Source organism: Salmo trutta, chromosome 25, assembly GCF_901001165.1.
Source record: "Salmo trutta chromosome 25, fSalTru1.1, whole genome shotgun sequence".
Taxonomy (NCBI): Eukaryota; Metazoa; Chordata; class Actinopteri; order Salmoniformes; family Salmonidae; genus Salmo; species Salmo trutta.
In genome coordinates this window covers 26,375,255-26,392,148 of record NC_042981.1, presented here as the reverse complement: position 1 = coordinate 26,392,148, position 16,894 = coordinate 26,375,255, and the positions used below count along the sequence as shown (strand labels likewise).

General features: G+C 46.9%; 1 protein-coding gene across 1 annotated transcript in view; it reads left to right on the top strand.

Moving 5' to 3' along the window:
* LOC115162264 (inositol-tetrakisphosphate 1-kinase) overlaps window positions 1-16,894 on the top strand; it is a 58,747-nt gene that overhangs the window by 30,562 nt on the left and 11,291 nt on the right. The window contains exons 4-8 of the mRNA XM_029713414.1: window positions 1,392-1,517; window positions 5,265-5,382; window positions 13,030-13,128; window positions 14,109-14,149; window positions 15,636-15,801. Coding sequence (XP_029569274.1) covers window positions 1,392-1,517; window positions 5,265-5,382; window positions 13,030-13,128; window positions 14,109-14,149; window positions 15,636-15,801 — 550 coding nt within the window. The remainder of the gene's footprint in view (window positions 1-1,391; window positions 1,518-5,264; window positions 5,383-13,029; window positions 13,129-14,108; window positions 14,150-15,635; window positions 15,802-16,894) is intronic.

Here is a 16,894-nt window from a genome sequence, read left to right as displayed (position 1 = left end):
ACCATGCTCTACCAACTGAGCCACAGGGAAATAGCAGAACCAAATAGCAGAACCAAATTACCTGGTTTGAAGTTGAGATTACAACAATAGTACATGCTGCAAGTGATCAATGCCGTTCGAGATTCCACAGACTACCGCAATTGTGAATATCTCCACAGATCCGCCACAACCTACAGTATGCATGCTATCTTGAACACGCACGCTCCATATGATTAACGTTACATACGAACAAATGTATAGTTATAGTAACCTCAATGTGGCCATGGATCTGTTACTTATTTTACGGTTGAATAAAAACTGTTATTAGTTTGTAAGATAGGTTATATACTGTATTACAAAAGTAATATTGAAGGCATTAGAATAAGCCTTCCTCATTATTTGCAGCCATAGGTGATATCTCTAGGAGCTGTCATCTGATCTGTCATCAGTATTGTGGAATAATGTTAATGTAAGATTTGAATGGAGCAGCGCTGCCTTTCTTTCGAACCTATCAGTATCGGCACATGCTCCCACGATGCACTTGCAAATGTTGTCACTGTGGTCTTTTGGGAAATGCATGTTGCATCTTGGGCAGTTTGTAGGAATGATCCATTGTTAAAATACTCATAAGCCAAGTTCCATTGCTATCGGTAAACCGGGCCTTAGGCTGAATTTTTTTTCTTCTGCTGTGTGTGTGTGTGTGTGTGTGTGTGTGTGTGTGTGTGTGTGTGTGTGTGTCCAAAATAGGTCTATTATTGGCCCTTTTTCTTCAGGCATGGCCTCTCTGCTGAAGATAACCCAGCTGAAGGCCCCTCACACACGCGTGCCCAGTTGCATACAGACATAATGCGGAATCAGACATGCTGATAAAAGGGACTTAGAAATGGGTACGGTCTACAGCACACAAACCCAGAGATGGAGAGAATCAGAATACGCTCTCATACACACACACTGGAACCCTCCCTCACACTACAGTGGATCCATTCAGCTTAGATCACAATAGAGGCTCCTTGTGATTTGGGCACAGCATGTACCCTAGTAGAAGAGGCTTTGGGGCACAATTCAGTCTCCTCTTCTAGTGAGAGGGTTTGTGTGTGTCCCCATCCTCTGGGTATGTATGCTGACCCACATAACTCCCCCAGTGGATGCACAACACCAGTATCGACCTACTGTACTCTACTGACCACAGGAGCCAGACCTATCATATAACTCTGACTGTTCAGTCTGAGGCCAAGCTAGTCCTGTATCTCTACTGCATCAGCCTACATAGGTTACCAAGAGTGTTACCAAAAATATCTGTCAAATATACAAAATAAAGACGGGTTATGGCTACAGTGGTGGTACAGTAGCTTTCCTTGTTTGTTTCCTTGCTGACCTCTAACCCCTGACGTCTCCCCTGTGTCTGTCCTCAGCTGGACCTGAGCCAGCCCCTGGAGGAGCAGGGTCCCCTGGACGTCATCATCCACAAACTGACCGACCTGATCCTGGAGGCCGACCAGAACGAGACACACTCAGTCCTGCTGGTGCAGAGAGTGCAGGTGCGCCTCGGGGAGAGGGGCGTGGAATAGAGGGGGGGTAAAAAGGAAGGGAGAAGCACAACTGTCTGTGATTCCACAACACCACAGACCGATTTCACCACTACAACGTGTCTGGCCATTAAAGTGGTTTTGCTCATTAGAAGGGGAAGTGGTAATGCATTTCCGTATATCACCGGAAGAGCCAGTGCTGTGAATGTTGCACACTCATTTTGTGTCTCTCACGTAGCCGCGGGAACAGTTTGAAATGAATGGGTGTTTTGAAAGGTGTGGGTCATGTAGGTGTGTGTGGTGATGGTTGTCTTTGTGTTCTTGTGTGAATTGATCTAGCAGTGCTTGAAAAAGTGTTAGATACAGTATCTATTCCATCCCCCTCCTCTCTCAAGGCTATTGTACCCATCAGTATAGCCAGTCAGTGACCCCACCTCTTGAAATGATACTACTAGGTCGTTGCCGCAGGTGACTGTGGACTATTCCCGTCCTGCCATGTGAAGGGCTAGTATTGCTATCAGAAACGCCACTCTCAGGGAGATTAGAGTTGAACTTTGACCCTGCCACTGAACGTCACATATAACACAACATGGCTTTCAGTTGCATGGAAACAAACCACATTAATGATCAGAACTGTCACTTTATCCTGTAGTTTGGGGAATGAGGACTTACTTCATTGTGCAAACATTGCGCGATAGTTTGCACACTTTCTTTAGACCATAACTTAATTATAGGTCTTCTAACTGTGTAAGGCTTTGTTTTTCCATCGTAAACAGCACCCAACAATTTCCTGTGGATTAAGGTGAAATTAGTCTTCTTTTACTTAGAGGATTTATAGGGGAAAATCCCATAACAGCCTTCTATTGCACAACATGCAACCACTGCTAGTGCTTGTGTATTGTGACTACCACCACTAAACACTTGGACTTGAGTGGCCTTCTCTAAAGCAAGTGTAGGCCAATGAATTAGGTTATTCGTAATAAATATGTTTGCCATTTCTCTTTGTGTATATAGGTAACCATGTCTAGTACACACTGCCGAAACTCAAGTTCCCATCAAGGAATCAACTCTGTCCCGCCCTCTTTTCTCACACACACGTGTAGGAGATAGAAAGCAGCAAATTGATGGCCAAGTACACAGGAGTTGTCAGTTCTTCTAAACCACTGGAAGATAAGTTTGGCTTTAGCTTTTGACCGCAACACGTTTGTCTTATGTATCCGCACGGATGTTTTGATCAGCGCTGGCAGGAGTCATAGTCTCTTTGCAGATGGATGTTTAGTCCCAAGGAAAAATGTCTGTACGTACATGTGTGTTTGACTAAATGTCTGTACGTACGTGTGTGTTTGACTAAATGTCTGTACGTACGTGTGTGTTTGACTAAATGTCTGTATGTACGTGTGGGTTTGACTAAATGTGTGTACGTACGTGTGGGTTTGACTAAATGTCTGTATGTACGTGTGGGTTTGACTAAATGTCTGTACGTACGTGTGGGTTTGACTAAATGTCTGTACGTACGTGTGGGTTTGACTAAATGTCTGTACGTACGTGTGGGTTTGACTAAATGTCTGTACGTACGTGTGGGTTTGACTAAATGTCTGTACGTACGTGTGGGTTTGACTAAATGTCTGTACGTACGTGTGGGTTTGACTAAATGTCTGTACGTACGTGTGGGTTTGACTAAATGTCTGTACGTACGTGTGGGTTTGACTAAATGTCTGTACGTACGTGTGGGTTTGACTAAATGTCTGTACGTACGTGGGCATTTTTGTGCCTGTGTGTGGATGCATTTTTATGTTAGGCAATTTAGCCTAATGTATGAAAAATGTAGATTTCACTGTGGGGTGGGGGAGTGTTGAGTTTGCATAATGTGTGGGCCAAAGCATCTGTTAGAGAATAACTAAAAGACTGAGATGATGAGAGGCTGGCAGAAGGAAAGGACTGGGCAGAGATGAAAATGGAGAGTGTGGGAGAGGGGGAAGGAGGGTGGAGTGTAGAGACGGGGAGCGGAGGGCGGCGTGTGGAGGCGGAGGGCGGCGTGTGGAGGCGGAGGGCGGCGTGTGGAGGCGGAGGGCGGCGTGTGGAGGCGGAGGGCGGCGTGTGGAGGGCGGCGTGTGGAGGCGGAGGGCGGCGTGTGGAGGCGGAGACGGGGAGCGGAGACGAGGAGCGGAGGGCGGAGACGGGGAGACGGAGAGGAGGGGGGAGACGGGAGTGGAGGGTGGAGAGGAGGGTGGAGTGTAGAGACGGGGAGCGGAGACGGAGGGGGAGACAAAGGGTGGAGACGGGGGAGAGGAGGGTGGAGTGTAGAGACGGGGAGCGGAGACGGGGAGCGGAGAGGAGGGTGGGGAGCGGAGGTTGGAGAGGAGGGTGGAGTGTAGAGACGGGGAGCGGAGACGGGGAGCGGAGAGGAGGGTGGGGAGCGGAGAGGAGGGTAGAGACGGGTAGAGACGGGGAGAGGAGGGTAGAGACGGCGAGAGGAGGGGGGAGACGGAGACGGGAGTGGTGGGTGGAGTGTAGAGACGGGGAGCGGAGACGGAGGGGGGGAGACAAAGGGTGGAGACGGAGGAGAGGAGGGTGGAGTGTAGAGACGGGGAGCGGAGGCGGAGACGAGGAGGGTAGAGACGGGGAGAGGAGGGTAGACACGGGGAGAGGAGGGTAGACACGGGGAGCGGAGGGTGGCGTGTAGAGACGGGGAGCGGAGGGTAGAGGCGGGGAGCGGAGTGTAGAGGCGGGGAGCGGAGGGTAGAGACGGGGAGCGGAGACGGAGGGTGGAGACGGGAGTGGAGGGTGGAGAGAGAGAGGGAGGGTGGAGGCGGGGAGCGGAGGGCGGAGACGGGGGGGCGGAGAGGGGGTGGAGGGGGGAGACGGAGACGGGAGTGTAGGGTGGAGAGGAGGGGGGAGACGGAGGGTGGAGAAGGGGAGCTGGGGAGACGGAGGGTGGAGTGTAGAGACGGGGAGAGGAGGGTGGAGTGTAGAGACGGGGAGCGGAGATGGGGAGTGTAGAGACGGGGAGAGGAGGGTAGAGACGGGGAGAGGAGGGTAGAGACGGGGAGAGGAGGGTAGAGACGGGGATGGAGGGTGGAGTGTAGAGACGAGGAGGGTGGAGACGGGGAGTGTGGAGAGGAGGGTGGAGATGGGAGTAGAGGGTGGAGTGGGGAGACGGGAGTGGAGAGGAGGGTGGAGACGGGGAGTGTGGAGACGTAGGGGGGAGACGTAGGGGGGAGACGGGGTGACGTAGGGTGGAGACGGGGAGACGGAGGGTAGAGAGGAGGGTGGAGTGGGGAGGGGGGGGTGGAGACGGGGAGAGGAGGGTGGAGACGGGGAGAGGAGGGTGGAGACGGGGAGAGGAGGGTGGAGACTGAGGGTGGAGACGGGAGTGGGGAGTGGAGACGGAGTGGGGAGACGGGAGTGGAGAGGAGGGTGGAGACGGAGGGTGGAGACGAGAGGGGAGGGGAGTGGGGAGAGGAGAGGGGAGTGGAGAGGAGGGTGGAGACGGGGGGTGGAGTGGATAGTGGAGAGGGGAGAGGAGGGTGGGGGCTGGCGTGTAGTTATATAAATCAGTAAACCTCACGCTGACCTAACAGCCTGCCATGCAGGGCACAGTGATGTAACCCACTGGCCTGCGAGCATGATGACACACACACACACACACACACACACACCACAGTGGGCATGATGGAAATACACATCCATGGCCTACTGTGAAGTGTCTGTATTACGCTGTGTGTCTAGACTACCTCATCTTCCCGCTGTGTGTTTCAGGACTACATTGATGCCCACCCTGAGACCATCGTGCTGGACCCCCTCCCAGCAATCAGAACCCTGCTGGACCGCTGCAAGTCCTACCAGCTCATCCATCGGATAGAGGACTGTATGCAAGGTAGCATCTCACACACACACACACTGCAACACTGGCAGTGTATCACAAATGGGCTGAGAATGATTTAACTCCCAAAATCATCCCCAGTGCCAGGCCTAGACGACAGAAAATGCCAGAGAGGTGTGAATCAGTAATCTGTTGGGTCAAGGATTGGTTGTGATGACAGACCTTTTTGGTTTAGTTTCTGAGAAAGTGTCTAGGAGGAGGTGGTGTTATGTATTTCAGTGATGGATCGTGCGTCACCCCGTAGTTCAATAATATTATTTTCTGCATCCTACCAGATGTGTTACGCAGGCAGTGGAGGAGCGTAACACAATTGTATTCCTCCCACCATGACAGCACCATCCCGCCTCCTCTCTCCCCTCTGTGAACCTGGCTCCTGCCTCTGCCAGAGTGTGTATTGTATCCAGGGATGGACTAAAGCTCCATTAGTTAGAGAAGGCAGGCCAGCGGCACCTAGATTTTCTGTCACAGGAGCCATATGCTGGTCAGGGTCCAGAGACTGGAGCAGAGCAGTGGACTGACAGCACATTATCAGCAGGAGACCTTTCTCATCCGCTGTTCGTTAACTGAGAACATGGCATGGGACATAAACCTGTAGCCGTTACAACATGCAGACCCTGCCGTACTGCATGCACCACACACAGGTGGAGGGGCCGAGCGTGCGCGTGTGTGTGTGCGTGCGTGTGTGTGTGTGTGTCGGCACGTGTACACATTTTGGTGTGTGGTTGTGCAGTGCTCGTGGTGTCAACGCCACAAAATAAATGTAAAAAATGTCAGTTTTTATACAAACAGACATGTTTATGTAACAGAGCTTGTAAGCTGTAAGTTGCCTGAATTGAGGAGAGCCTCTGTCTGTCCCACTGGCTCTCGTGTGAGGGGGGGCTTACTCATTAGACATTGTAAGATAATTAGCTTGCTATTAGGATGTGATGCATCTGTTTGCAGCCTGTTGTTATTGAGTGACTAGATCTATTTGAGCTGATGTGGTGTACCTTTTGGTACTCCTGATGCTGTTTTTACTCTCAGAAAAAGGTTCAACTCAGATGTTGGAATGGACACTGTCAGTCCTAGATCACATCACGACAAGAAAAAAATGGTTAGTTTCAGTAGTCATCAACAGTTGCTGGTGGGAACATGGAGGGGGAGGGGTGTCGTAGAGAGGGGAAAGTCCAAAGCGCACAGTCTGCCACGGCCACTTCCTCCTCCTTATCAGTGGAGACCATGGAGCCACAGTGCAGTGCTGGCTGCCAAGGCAACCAGTCCCCAGTCCCAGAGGCTGTGGCGAGCCTGCCATGGTCAGAGGGCTGGCTGAGAGTATTGCTCAATAGGAGGAAGCACTAGAGGTGTGTGTGTGTGTTTGCTTTTAAGCTGATACATTATAAAGGTCCAATGCAGCTGGTAACAATTTAAGTACATTACTGTGTTTGTTTTAAATTAAAATGGTCAAAAAGAGTGCCTCCCGAGTGGCGCAGCGGTCTAAGGTTATGCATCGCCGTGTTACGGCGTCACTACAGCATGGGGTTCCATCCCAGACTGTGTCATTACCGGCAGTGACCGGGAGTCCCATAGGGCGGAGCACAATTGGCCCAGCCTCGTCCGGGGTTGGGGGAGGGGGCGGGCCGGGCCGGGCGCCTACAGGCTGAGTTCAGTCCCCAGTTGAACAGTGTTTCCTCCGACACATTGGTGCAGCTGGCTTACAGGTTAGCAGGTCTTAAGAGCGGGTCTTAAGAAGCACGGCTTGGCGGGTCTTGTTTCGGAGGACGCATGATTCGACCTTCGCCTCTCCCGATAATTGGTAAAAAAGAAACAAAAATGGCTTCTTAGCAAAGAGCAATTTCTCAAGCAAGAATTTTGGGAGTGGTCTGAGTGGAGAGGGGGAAACTAAAAACTAGCTGTTATTGACATAGAGGTTTTGAACTCTCTTTTTGATTGGTCTATTATCTAATTTACCACCTGATGTCACCAGGCAGGCCAAAACTCCATCCTGCCAAAACAAGCTGAAATTCCAGGTGATCTTTTCAAACAGCTCTTGCATTATAATTTTCACAATTTCACAGTATTATTCCAACCTCATAGTGTAGAAATATATATAAAATGCAGGAAAATCCCGTTTTTGACTGCACTGGGCCTTGAAACTTCCCTAACTGTACTTGGAGAATGTGGGGATCAGTAGGCAGCTCTGTACAGTGTCTGTGCAGCATTGTGCAGGCAGGGGTTTGTCTAAATAACTAGACGGGTTAGTTCTCCTGGTCCCACTGGTTTCCTCCACCACATGACTCATGGTTCAGCTCATCAGCATTCCAGAGTATTGTCTACGTCGGTTTTGTGTTTCTCTTGTGAAACAGAGCAGGGCAGTTGTTTACTTTAGGTGGTGGAATCCACTCTTTTCTGTTTAGAAGTCAGCTTTGCTGCCTTGATATTTCACTTGGTGTTTGTAAAGATGGCAACAGTTGTCAGGTTGTATAATGTGAAGGATCTCATTCTTGGGGCTCTTCATCTTGGTATTTCTTTTCCACTTCAAAAGAAAGGAACTGGGACACCCTTAAATTAAGATATGTTTTTGTGGAATCGAACTGAACTAGGCTCGGGGTATTTAACTGGATTATGGTAGAGTGCTTTGTTATGTGGGGAGTATTTAATGTTCACATAAATCCTCGCCTTAGTTGCCGTGGTTCAAATGCGACCAACAATAACAATTGTCCTGCTGATGCGAGGAATCAATATTTAAACAAAGGCGCAGCATATTAAAGAAAAACAGCCAGGAGTGACTGCTGAGGACCGCACACATCCAGGCCCCAAACCCAGCGCAGAACAGTCAGCATGGGCTGAATAAAAAGGACTATGATTGATTGCCTTGCTTACACAACAACTGCCTTCAATGCAGTTCACTGTTCCGTTATGGATCTGGTCTGTCTGATTTGATGAAGGTAATCAAACGTTTGCGGAGATGCTCTACGACGTCGAGTCAGGGGCTGTCCTCTCACAAAGATCAATAGCATTATTGTCTGTGATTAGAGATGAATAATGAGTCACAGCAGCTCCTCACAGCAGGATATAGAACATTCTAGATTCTGAATATGGAGTATGTTCCAGAATGCTGTGTTACTAGAATGTAGCCCTGAATAGCAACATTACATTTCGATCTATTGTCAATACTGGAATTGTATCAGTATAGGCCTACTTCATGATCCTCTGATAATGCTGATAATAACTTTTGCAAAGAATATGTGAGGCTCAGTTTCACTGGTGGCTGCTTGCCTGTATGGAAAGACTTCACCAGTGCCTGGTATGAACAGTCCACTCACAGGCCACCTTAAGTCTGTCCTGCTCTGTACCTTATGGATCAAACCCTAGTGATGACATCCTTTAAAATGAGAACTTCTCCATTTTAATTGGTAGGATTGGGTCTGGTACGGTCCTAGTCTGGATCCCCACCCCCTGAATGGTTCAAGGGCGCCAGGCCAGCCTGTGCTGTATGCCGTGCTACTCCGAGTCGGACCGACATCCTGTGGCTCCAGCGGGTCTGCTGAGAGCACACAGTGTTTAGACAGAGGAAGAGATTGGCTCGAAGTGCAGGGGAGCAAACGGCCAGGCCCAAGCATGACACCAACACATAACAGACTCACCATCACTACCATCGTCATATCCCCTCCTCTCGCTAGGCCCAAAGCTTCTAACCGTGCCTTTTAGTCTTTTTGTTTGCTCAAGTCAGGACAGGAGATATCCAAAGTATGGGAAGCCTTTTTGGATTTACAATGTGTTTTAGTCTATTCTCACAACTCAAATACGTGTTGTTGGGTCTTTGGGTTGTTTTTGAATGACGTTAGTCTGACGTTCTTACCACCTCTCCCATAACAACAGCGGCGTGACAGTCGGTGAGTGTGAATTTGGAGCTCCGCTCAGTGGGGTGATGGGTAAACCCTTCACGGCTCTTCATCACACTCCTAGGCTGCTGCTACGTCTCCACTGACAGAACAGAACAGAACAGAACAGGAGCACCACAGACGTACAAGTTAAGGAGCACAGAGCAGAATCAATTGTCTTGTATTAACAATTGTGTTTGTTTGTGACTGGGTCCTTTTTTCTTGTTCTATGTTTAGCAACCATAAAATCAGTCTGAAAGCAACCGTATGTGTTTATTTTAACTTGTATTCGTTGGGTTCATAATTCTATAATGTTTTTTTGTTGATTCTTTTAAATGAAGACAGGTTGTGTATGTTTTTGGTTTGAAAAGAACCTACAGTGGAGTATCAGTGGATTGTGATTGGCACCGCATGTAATGTAGCCTATTAAATGCTGAACAACGGAGCCGGCAAAACGGGAAGCGGACCCGTTCCTTGACTCTCTGCCACTCAAAAGACGTTGCCCTGGTGACCCCCCTACTTCCTCCAGTCACTCCTCCCCTCCTGAGTCAGCTGCTCGTGGCCTTGACTTTCACTCCATGGCGTGTCAAATGCGCAAGTCTTTGTGTGTAGTGTACACATCACACTTCCACGATGGGATCATTGAGCTGTGTCTGGGTAGTCTCTCTGACCACAGCTCAGCAGCATGCAGGGTGCTGTAGCCAGTGTATTACAGGCCTGTGGAATTTAACGGACCTCAGCACAACTCACCGGAAGCACTGATATTACATTGCCCACGCAACACAAACACTAGCGTTTTGTATTGTGTTTTGTCATCTGCACCAATATGCCAGTGTTTGGTTTGCCATTTCTTGTGGCAATATCTCACAAGCCACCTTATCTCCAATAGCCAGAAAATTGCAGCAGAGCGCCAGAACTTAAATATAGGCTTAACATTAGGGGAGGTTTGCTGTGTTGTAGCTGCAGGATGTTTGTCTGTTGTTTCCTGGGGTGTCAGAACCTCTTAAATCAAGCCTTATCACAGGAGATGGTGAGACAGCCACCGCATCAGGGCATGATGTAAACATGAGAATTATGCTCTTATTTGATATCCCAAAGTGCTAGCGTCTGTGTTTGACAAACACACCCATCCTGTGTATCTGTACTGTACATGCACTGCATGTACACCTGACTGCTTTTGTAAGAACTGTGGACTTGTCTTGTGTATAATGTTGTCTGTCTAGTAGTCTTTGTTGTTTCTCTGTCTGTTCCTGTTCTGTCTGTCTGGTGCAGTGGTGTCTCTGTGTTGTATGTTCTCCGGGTGTAGCAGGCCAGACCAAGCAGGGTTGGCAGCTTCCTGGTTTATTTATTTGAACAAGAGACTGTGCTCCTCTCTCTCTCTCTCTCCTCTGCTCCTCCCTCAGGTGGCGGCTGTGTGTTTGGTGTTTGTTCTCTAATCCAGCTGTAGGGATGAAAGGAAAGGAGTGATGTCGGTGTACTGACATGCACACCAATGGTGTGTGTTTTTCTGAAATAGCATGGCCTTCTGTCTCTGTCATCAGAGAGGTATACTATGATGTAAGTTAGATCTACTCAGGGTTTTCTAAAGCTTCAGTTAGCTTCACATTCCAGCTCAGGCTTCTTCCGTACTATGACGGTGGATATTGCTCGTCTGCCTGCCACTAACTCTAGCAGGCTTGTAACTGCACATGCATGCCGCAGGTGGCTAGTCGAACTCCGAACTCTCGATTGAGACATTACTGAAGCATCAATCTATGGGCGAGTCAGTTCCACAATTTAATTTGTGCCAAAATGGAAGAACAGTTACCTTGCAAATTCAACAAGCTATGGTGTGAAATGGGCTTAGAAGTGCCATCTTTATTTTATTACTTATTGTTGATGCCATCTTTGGTGTGCTTATTAATGCAGGAGTACCTTCCTGTAAGTCGCTCTGGATAAGACCGTCTGCTAAATTACCATAGAAATGTGCCTGGCTAAATGGTGAGCTTTTTTCGTGGTACTGGCATTTCTGAGTTGAACTCAGTTGATCAAATTTACCTTGCTAACTTCTCAAACCACGTACAGTTGAAGTCGGAAGTTTACATACACTTAGGTTGGAGTCATTAAAACTCGTTTTTCAACCACTCCACAAATTCTTTGTTAACAAATTATAGTTTTGGCAAGTCGGTTAGGACATCTACTTTGTGCATGACACAAGTAATTTTTCCAACAATTGTTTACAGACAGATTATTTCACTTATAGTTCACTGTATCGCAATTCCAGTGGGTCAGAAGTTTACATACACTAAATTGACTGTGCCTTTAAACAGCTTGGAAAATTCCAGAAAATTATGTCATGGCTTTAGAAGCTTCTGATAGGCTAATTGACATTATTTGAGTCTGGTTCATCCTTGGGAGCAATTTCCAAACGCCTGAAGGTACCACGTTCATCTGTACAAACAATAGTACGCAAGTATAAACACCATAGGACCACGCAGCCGTCATACCGCTAAGGAAGGAGACACGTTCTGTCTCCTAGAGATGAATGTACTTTGGCGCTAAAAGTGTGAATCAATCCTAGAACAACAGCAAAGGACCTTGTGAAGATGCTGGAGGAAACAGGTACAAAAGTATCTATATCCACAGTAAAACGAGTCCTATATGGACATAACCTGAAAGGCCACTCAGCAAGGAAGAAGCCACTGCTTCAAAACCGCCATAAAAAAGCCAGAACTGTTTAGCCTTAATGACCATCGTTATGTTTGGAGGACAAAGGGGGCGGCTTGCGAGCCAAAGAACACCATCCCAACCGTGAAGCACAGGGGTGGCAGCATCATGTTGTGGGGGTGCTTTGCTGTAGGAGGGACTGGTGCACTTCACAAAATAGATGGCATCATGAGGCAGGAAAAGTATGTTTATATATTGAAGCAACATCTCAAGACATCAGTCAGGAAGTTAAAGCTTGGTCGCAAATGGGTCTTCCAAATGGACAATGACCCCAAGCATACCTCCAAAGTTGTGGCAAAATGGCTTAAGGACAGCAAAGTCAAGGTATTGGAATGGCCATCACAAAGCCCTGACATCAATGCTGTGGAAAATTTGTGGGCAGAACTGAAAAAGCGTGTGCGAGCAAGGAGGCCTACAAACCTGACTCAGTTACACCAGCTCTGTCAGGAGGAATGGGCCAAAATTCACCCAACTTATTGTGGGAAGCTTGTGGAAGGCTACCTAAAGCGTTTGACCCAAGTTGAACAATTTTAAAGACAATGCTAATTGAGTGTATGTAAAGTTCTGACCCACTGGCGATGTGATGAAATAAATAAAAGCTGAAAAAAATCATTCTCTCTACTATTATTCTGACATTTCACATTCTTAAAATAAGTGGTGATCCTAACTGACCTAAAACAGGGAATTTTTACTAGGATTAAATGTCAGGAATTGTGAAAAACTGAGTTTAAATGTATTTGGCTTTGGTATTTGTAAACTTCCGACTTAAACTGTATGTAGTATATGGCTCCGATGACAAGTCGCTCTCTTATTGTTTTGGCTGTCTGAGTAGGGTCACAGGTAAAAACCTAGCTATCTCTGAGAGAATACATCAGTCAATGTGCTTTAAGTTTCTGTGTTTGAGTCTTCTTGGTTAGTCATGCTGTAACAAAGAAAGTCTATAGTCAACTTCTGAATGACATACTTAAGGATGTTCTTCATTCAACAGATTCACTGATATTGAGATGGTGTTTTCCATCCGACTCTCGTACTCATCTTCTTTCCTTTCTCTCCCTCTCCATCCTTCTCTCACCAGATAAGAGGATCTGCTCTCCCCCGTTCATGGTTCTGAACACTGAGTGTGGTCCAGACACGCTGGAGCAGATTGAGAAGCATGGACTCACATTCCCCTTTAGTAAGTCCCTCCCTTTTTTTATTTGATAGAGGAATTGTCACTCGACCAGAGCGCGAGATGCATAACTGGGACAAAAATCTGTCTTCTCCAGCAGGTGACATTGTTTCGTTTCTTTCGCTCACCAAACGAGGAGTTTGTGTATGGAGGTCAATGAGTGTCGAATTTGCAAAAAATGTCAAGATTTATTTGCTCGAATATAAGTTCTGTAATTCTTTGGTTGTTACGAGTGTACTGATATAAGTAGGACGTGACATCCCGGCAACTGAGAAAAAACACTTTATATCGGAGTTAACTCTGACTATGCATATTCATGACATGAGGCTAGTAGCACAGCATCTCTCTCCATTTAATACAGGCAGTTGACGTCAACACCCCTCATCGAATATTCAAAAAAGTATTAAAATAATTAGATGTATCCACCAATCCAAAGAGAGGAATAGGCGGGAACTGGACAGCCCGCCGTTCCGATCTGGGGACAATGAATCCCATTGTTAGGGTGGAGACATGGGTATCTCGTCATTATATCCAAATCTCTGACTCAACCCATATTATACATGGTCCATCTTCCTAGCTTTGTTAAATAAAAAAAAAATTCAACAGTGAAAGAAAACTGCCCAAATCTCTATAAACAAACCTGGTTTTAGTATCCACACTTATAAGCTACACAGCAATTAGTTTATTTCTAATCATGATTACTCTTCAGTGATGAACAATAGCTATCTAAGAAGTTTATTTTTAGACTTGTTTTTTTTCTAACCCTCAGTTACTTTTAAACCATCTTGTATGGCCAATTTCCACACAATTCATGTCTGCCGACATCCATTTATGGAGGTGGTTTTGAAAGTTGCGGTCAGTGTGGAAGTAACCTGTTGTCATCTTGTGACGGTCATGTTTTTTCTCAACACTCAGGTCATTGGGGAAGTGTGGTTTCTTCACTAACATTCTCAACCTGTTCTTCTTTCTCTCCCTCCGTCTATCAGTTTGCAAAACACGAGTAGCCCATGGAACCAACTCCCACGAGGTAAGAGCCACCAGGGTCATGAAGCGCTTAGGGTCACAGATTAGTCACACCCTCGATCATTCGCTAAATCCCTGTAATCCATTAGTGTCTTTAACTAGATAATCATTTAACACTGCACCAAACTACATCATCAAACACACTAGAGTTCTCTGACTGTGGCAGCCCTGCCAAAATCAGTAGCTGCTTGTCCGTTAGTCAATATTCATATATCAAAATGTATTGGTCACATACACATGTTTAGCAGATGTTATTGTGGCTGTAGTGAAATGCTTGTGTTTCTAGCTCCAACAGTGCTGTAATATCTAACAAGTAATATCTAACAATTTCACAATAATACACACATCTAAAGTAAAGGAATGTAATTAAGAATATCTAAATATTTGGATGAGCAATATCTGAGCGGCATAGACTAAAATACAGTATAATAGAATACAGTATTGTTTTTTTTTAAATTGTTTTTTTACCTTTAACTAGGCAAGTCAGTTAAGAACAAATTCTTATTTTCAATGACGGCCAGTGGGTTAACTGCCTTGTTCAGGGGCAGAACGACAGATTTGTACCTTGTCAGCTCGGGGATTCGAACTTGCAACCTTTTGGTTAGAAGCCCAATGCTCTAACCACTAGGCTACCCTGCCGCCCCAAATATACATATGAGATGAGTAATGCAAAATATGTAAACATTATTAAAGTGACTAGTGTTCCATTATTAAAGTGGCCAATGATTTCAAGTCTATGTATATAGGGCAGAAGCCTCTAAGGTGCTAGTGATGGCTATTTAAGTCTGATGGCCTTGAGATAGAAGCTGTTTTTCAGTCTGTCCCAGCTTTGATGCACCTATACTGACCTCACCTTCTGGATGATAGCGGGGTGAACAGGCAGTGACTCGAGTGGTTCTTGTCCTTGATTTTTTTGGGCCTTCCTGTACATCGGGTGCTATAGGTGTCCTGGGGGGCAGGTAGTTTGCCCCAGGTGATGCGTTGGGCCAGACCGCTCCACCCTCTGGGGAGCCCTGCGGTTGCGGCCGGTGAAGTTGCTGTACCGGACGGTGATACAGCCCGACAGGATGCTCTGAATTGTGCAGCTGTAAAAGTTTGAGGGTTTTAGGTGCCAAGCCAAATTTCCTCATTCTCCACTGTCTGTGTGGGTGGACCATTTCAGTTTGTCAGTGATGTGTATGCAGAGGAACTTGAAGCTTTCCACATTCTCCACTACAGTCCCATTGATGTGGATGGGGGGGCTCCCTCTGCTGTTTCCTGAAGTCCACGTTCAGCTCTTTTGTTGACGTTGAGTGAGAGATTATTTTCCTGTCAGTGAGAGGTTATTTGCTTAGGAGCTAGAAGCACGGCTTCCCTATCTGTCGGCGCCATCTTTTTCTCATTGAACAAGTCAAGGCCGTAAACTGGTTGGATGGATTGCATGGTATGTGAGCAGGTTATTGGTTGAAATAAAATTCTAAATGTATTGATGACCTCTTCTCCCTCCACAGATGGCCATCATTTTCAGTGAGGAGGACCTGAAGGGCGTGAAGCCTCCATGTGTGATCCAGAGCTTCATCAACCACAACGCGGTGCTCTACAAGGTGTTTGTTGTGGGGGAGTCCTACACGCTGGTGGAGAGACCCTCCCTGAAGAACTTCCCCGCTGGACCAGCAGGTGAGGAGACCCTGCAGGGCTCGACTTTAAAGCTTGTCGGCTTGCCCTAGGCAGTAAAAACAATTGTTGTACAAGCAGATTGTAGATTTAAATTGTCCAAATGCACAAATAAATACATTCACAAAAAAATCACTATCAAATTAGCTTACTCGTTCTGAATTGGATCAATGTCCTCTGGATACAGTGTTTTGGTCACTGTTCTCCTAATCGCTGCAGATTGCACCAGAGTGTAATTATTGTAGGCCTGCATTGACAGGCACAAGCGGTCTTTCAATCATGCAGTCGCGAGATGCGTTTTTGAGATCAATGCGAGCCGCGTTTGCACATTTGTTGATATTCATTGCTAGTGAGTTATTTGCTCCGTTATAGCTAATTTTAGCAATGGAAATCCTGGAAAAGTCATGGTGTGTGCATCACCTGCGTGTGTGTGCCAGTGGGCCGTTGCGAGATGGGGGGAGAGAGATTTGCACAGATAACAGCCAAACTACACAATGTTTTGAGTTGGCTATCTCCCTAGTTAACTATTTATTTATTAGCTTGCATTAATGTCATTGTCCTGTTTGATGTCCTAAAATACACTGTGTGTGTGTGTGCGCCACCTTTCTAGTTCGGCAAATTTCTGCCCTGCTAGAACTGGAAGCGCTGTTTTTGTGAAGTGGAAACGTCTAGAAGCGACAAAGGCTCAGCCGCGAAGTGGTAGGCCACACAAACTCATAGAATGGGATCGCCAAGTGCTGAAGCGCGTAGTATGTAAAAATCGTCTCCTATGTTGACCAGCACTCACTACTGCGTTTCAATCTGCCTCTGGAAACAGCACAATAACTGTTTGTCGAGAGCTTAATGAAATGGGTTTCCATGGTCGAGCAGCCACACACAAGCCTAAGATCACCATGCGCAATGCCAAGCGTCGCCTGGAGTGGTATAAAGCCCGCCACCATTGGACTCTGGTACAGTGGAAACGCATTCTCTGGAGTAATGAATCACGCTTCACCATCTGGCAGTCCAGTGGACAAATCCGGTTTTGGCGGATGCCAGGAGAATGCTACCTGCCCTAATGCATAGGGCCAACTGTAAAGTTTGGTGGAGGAGGAAT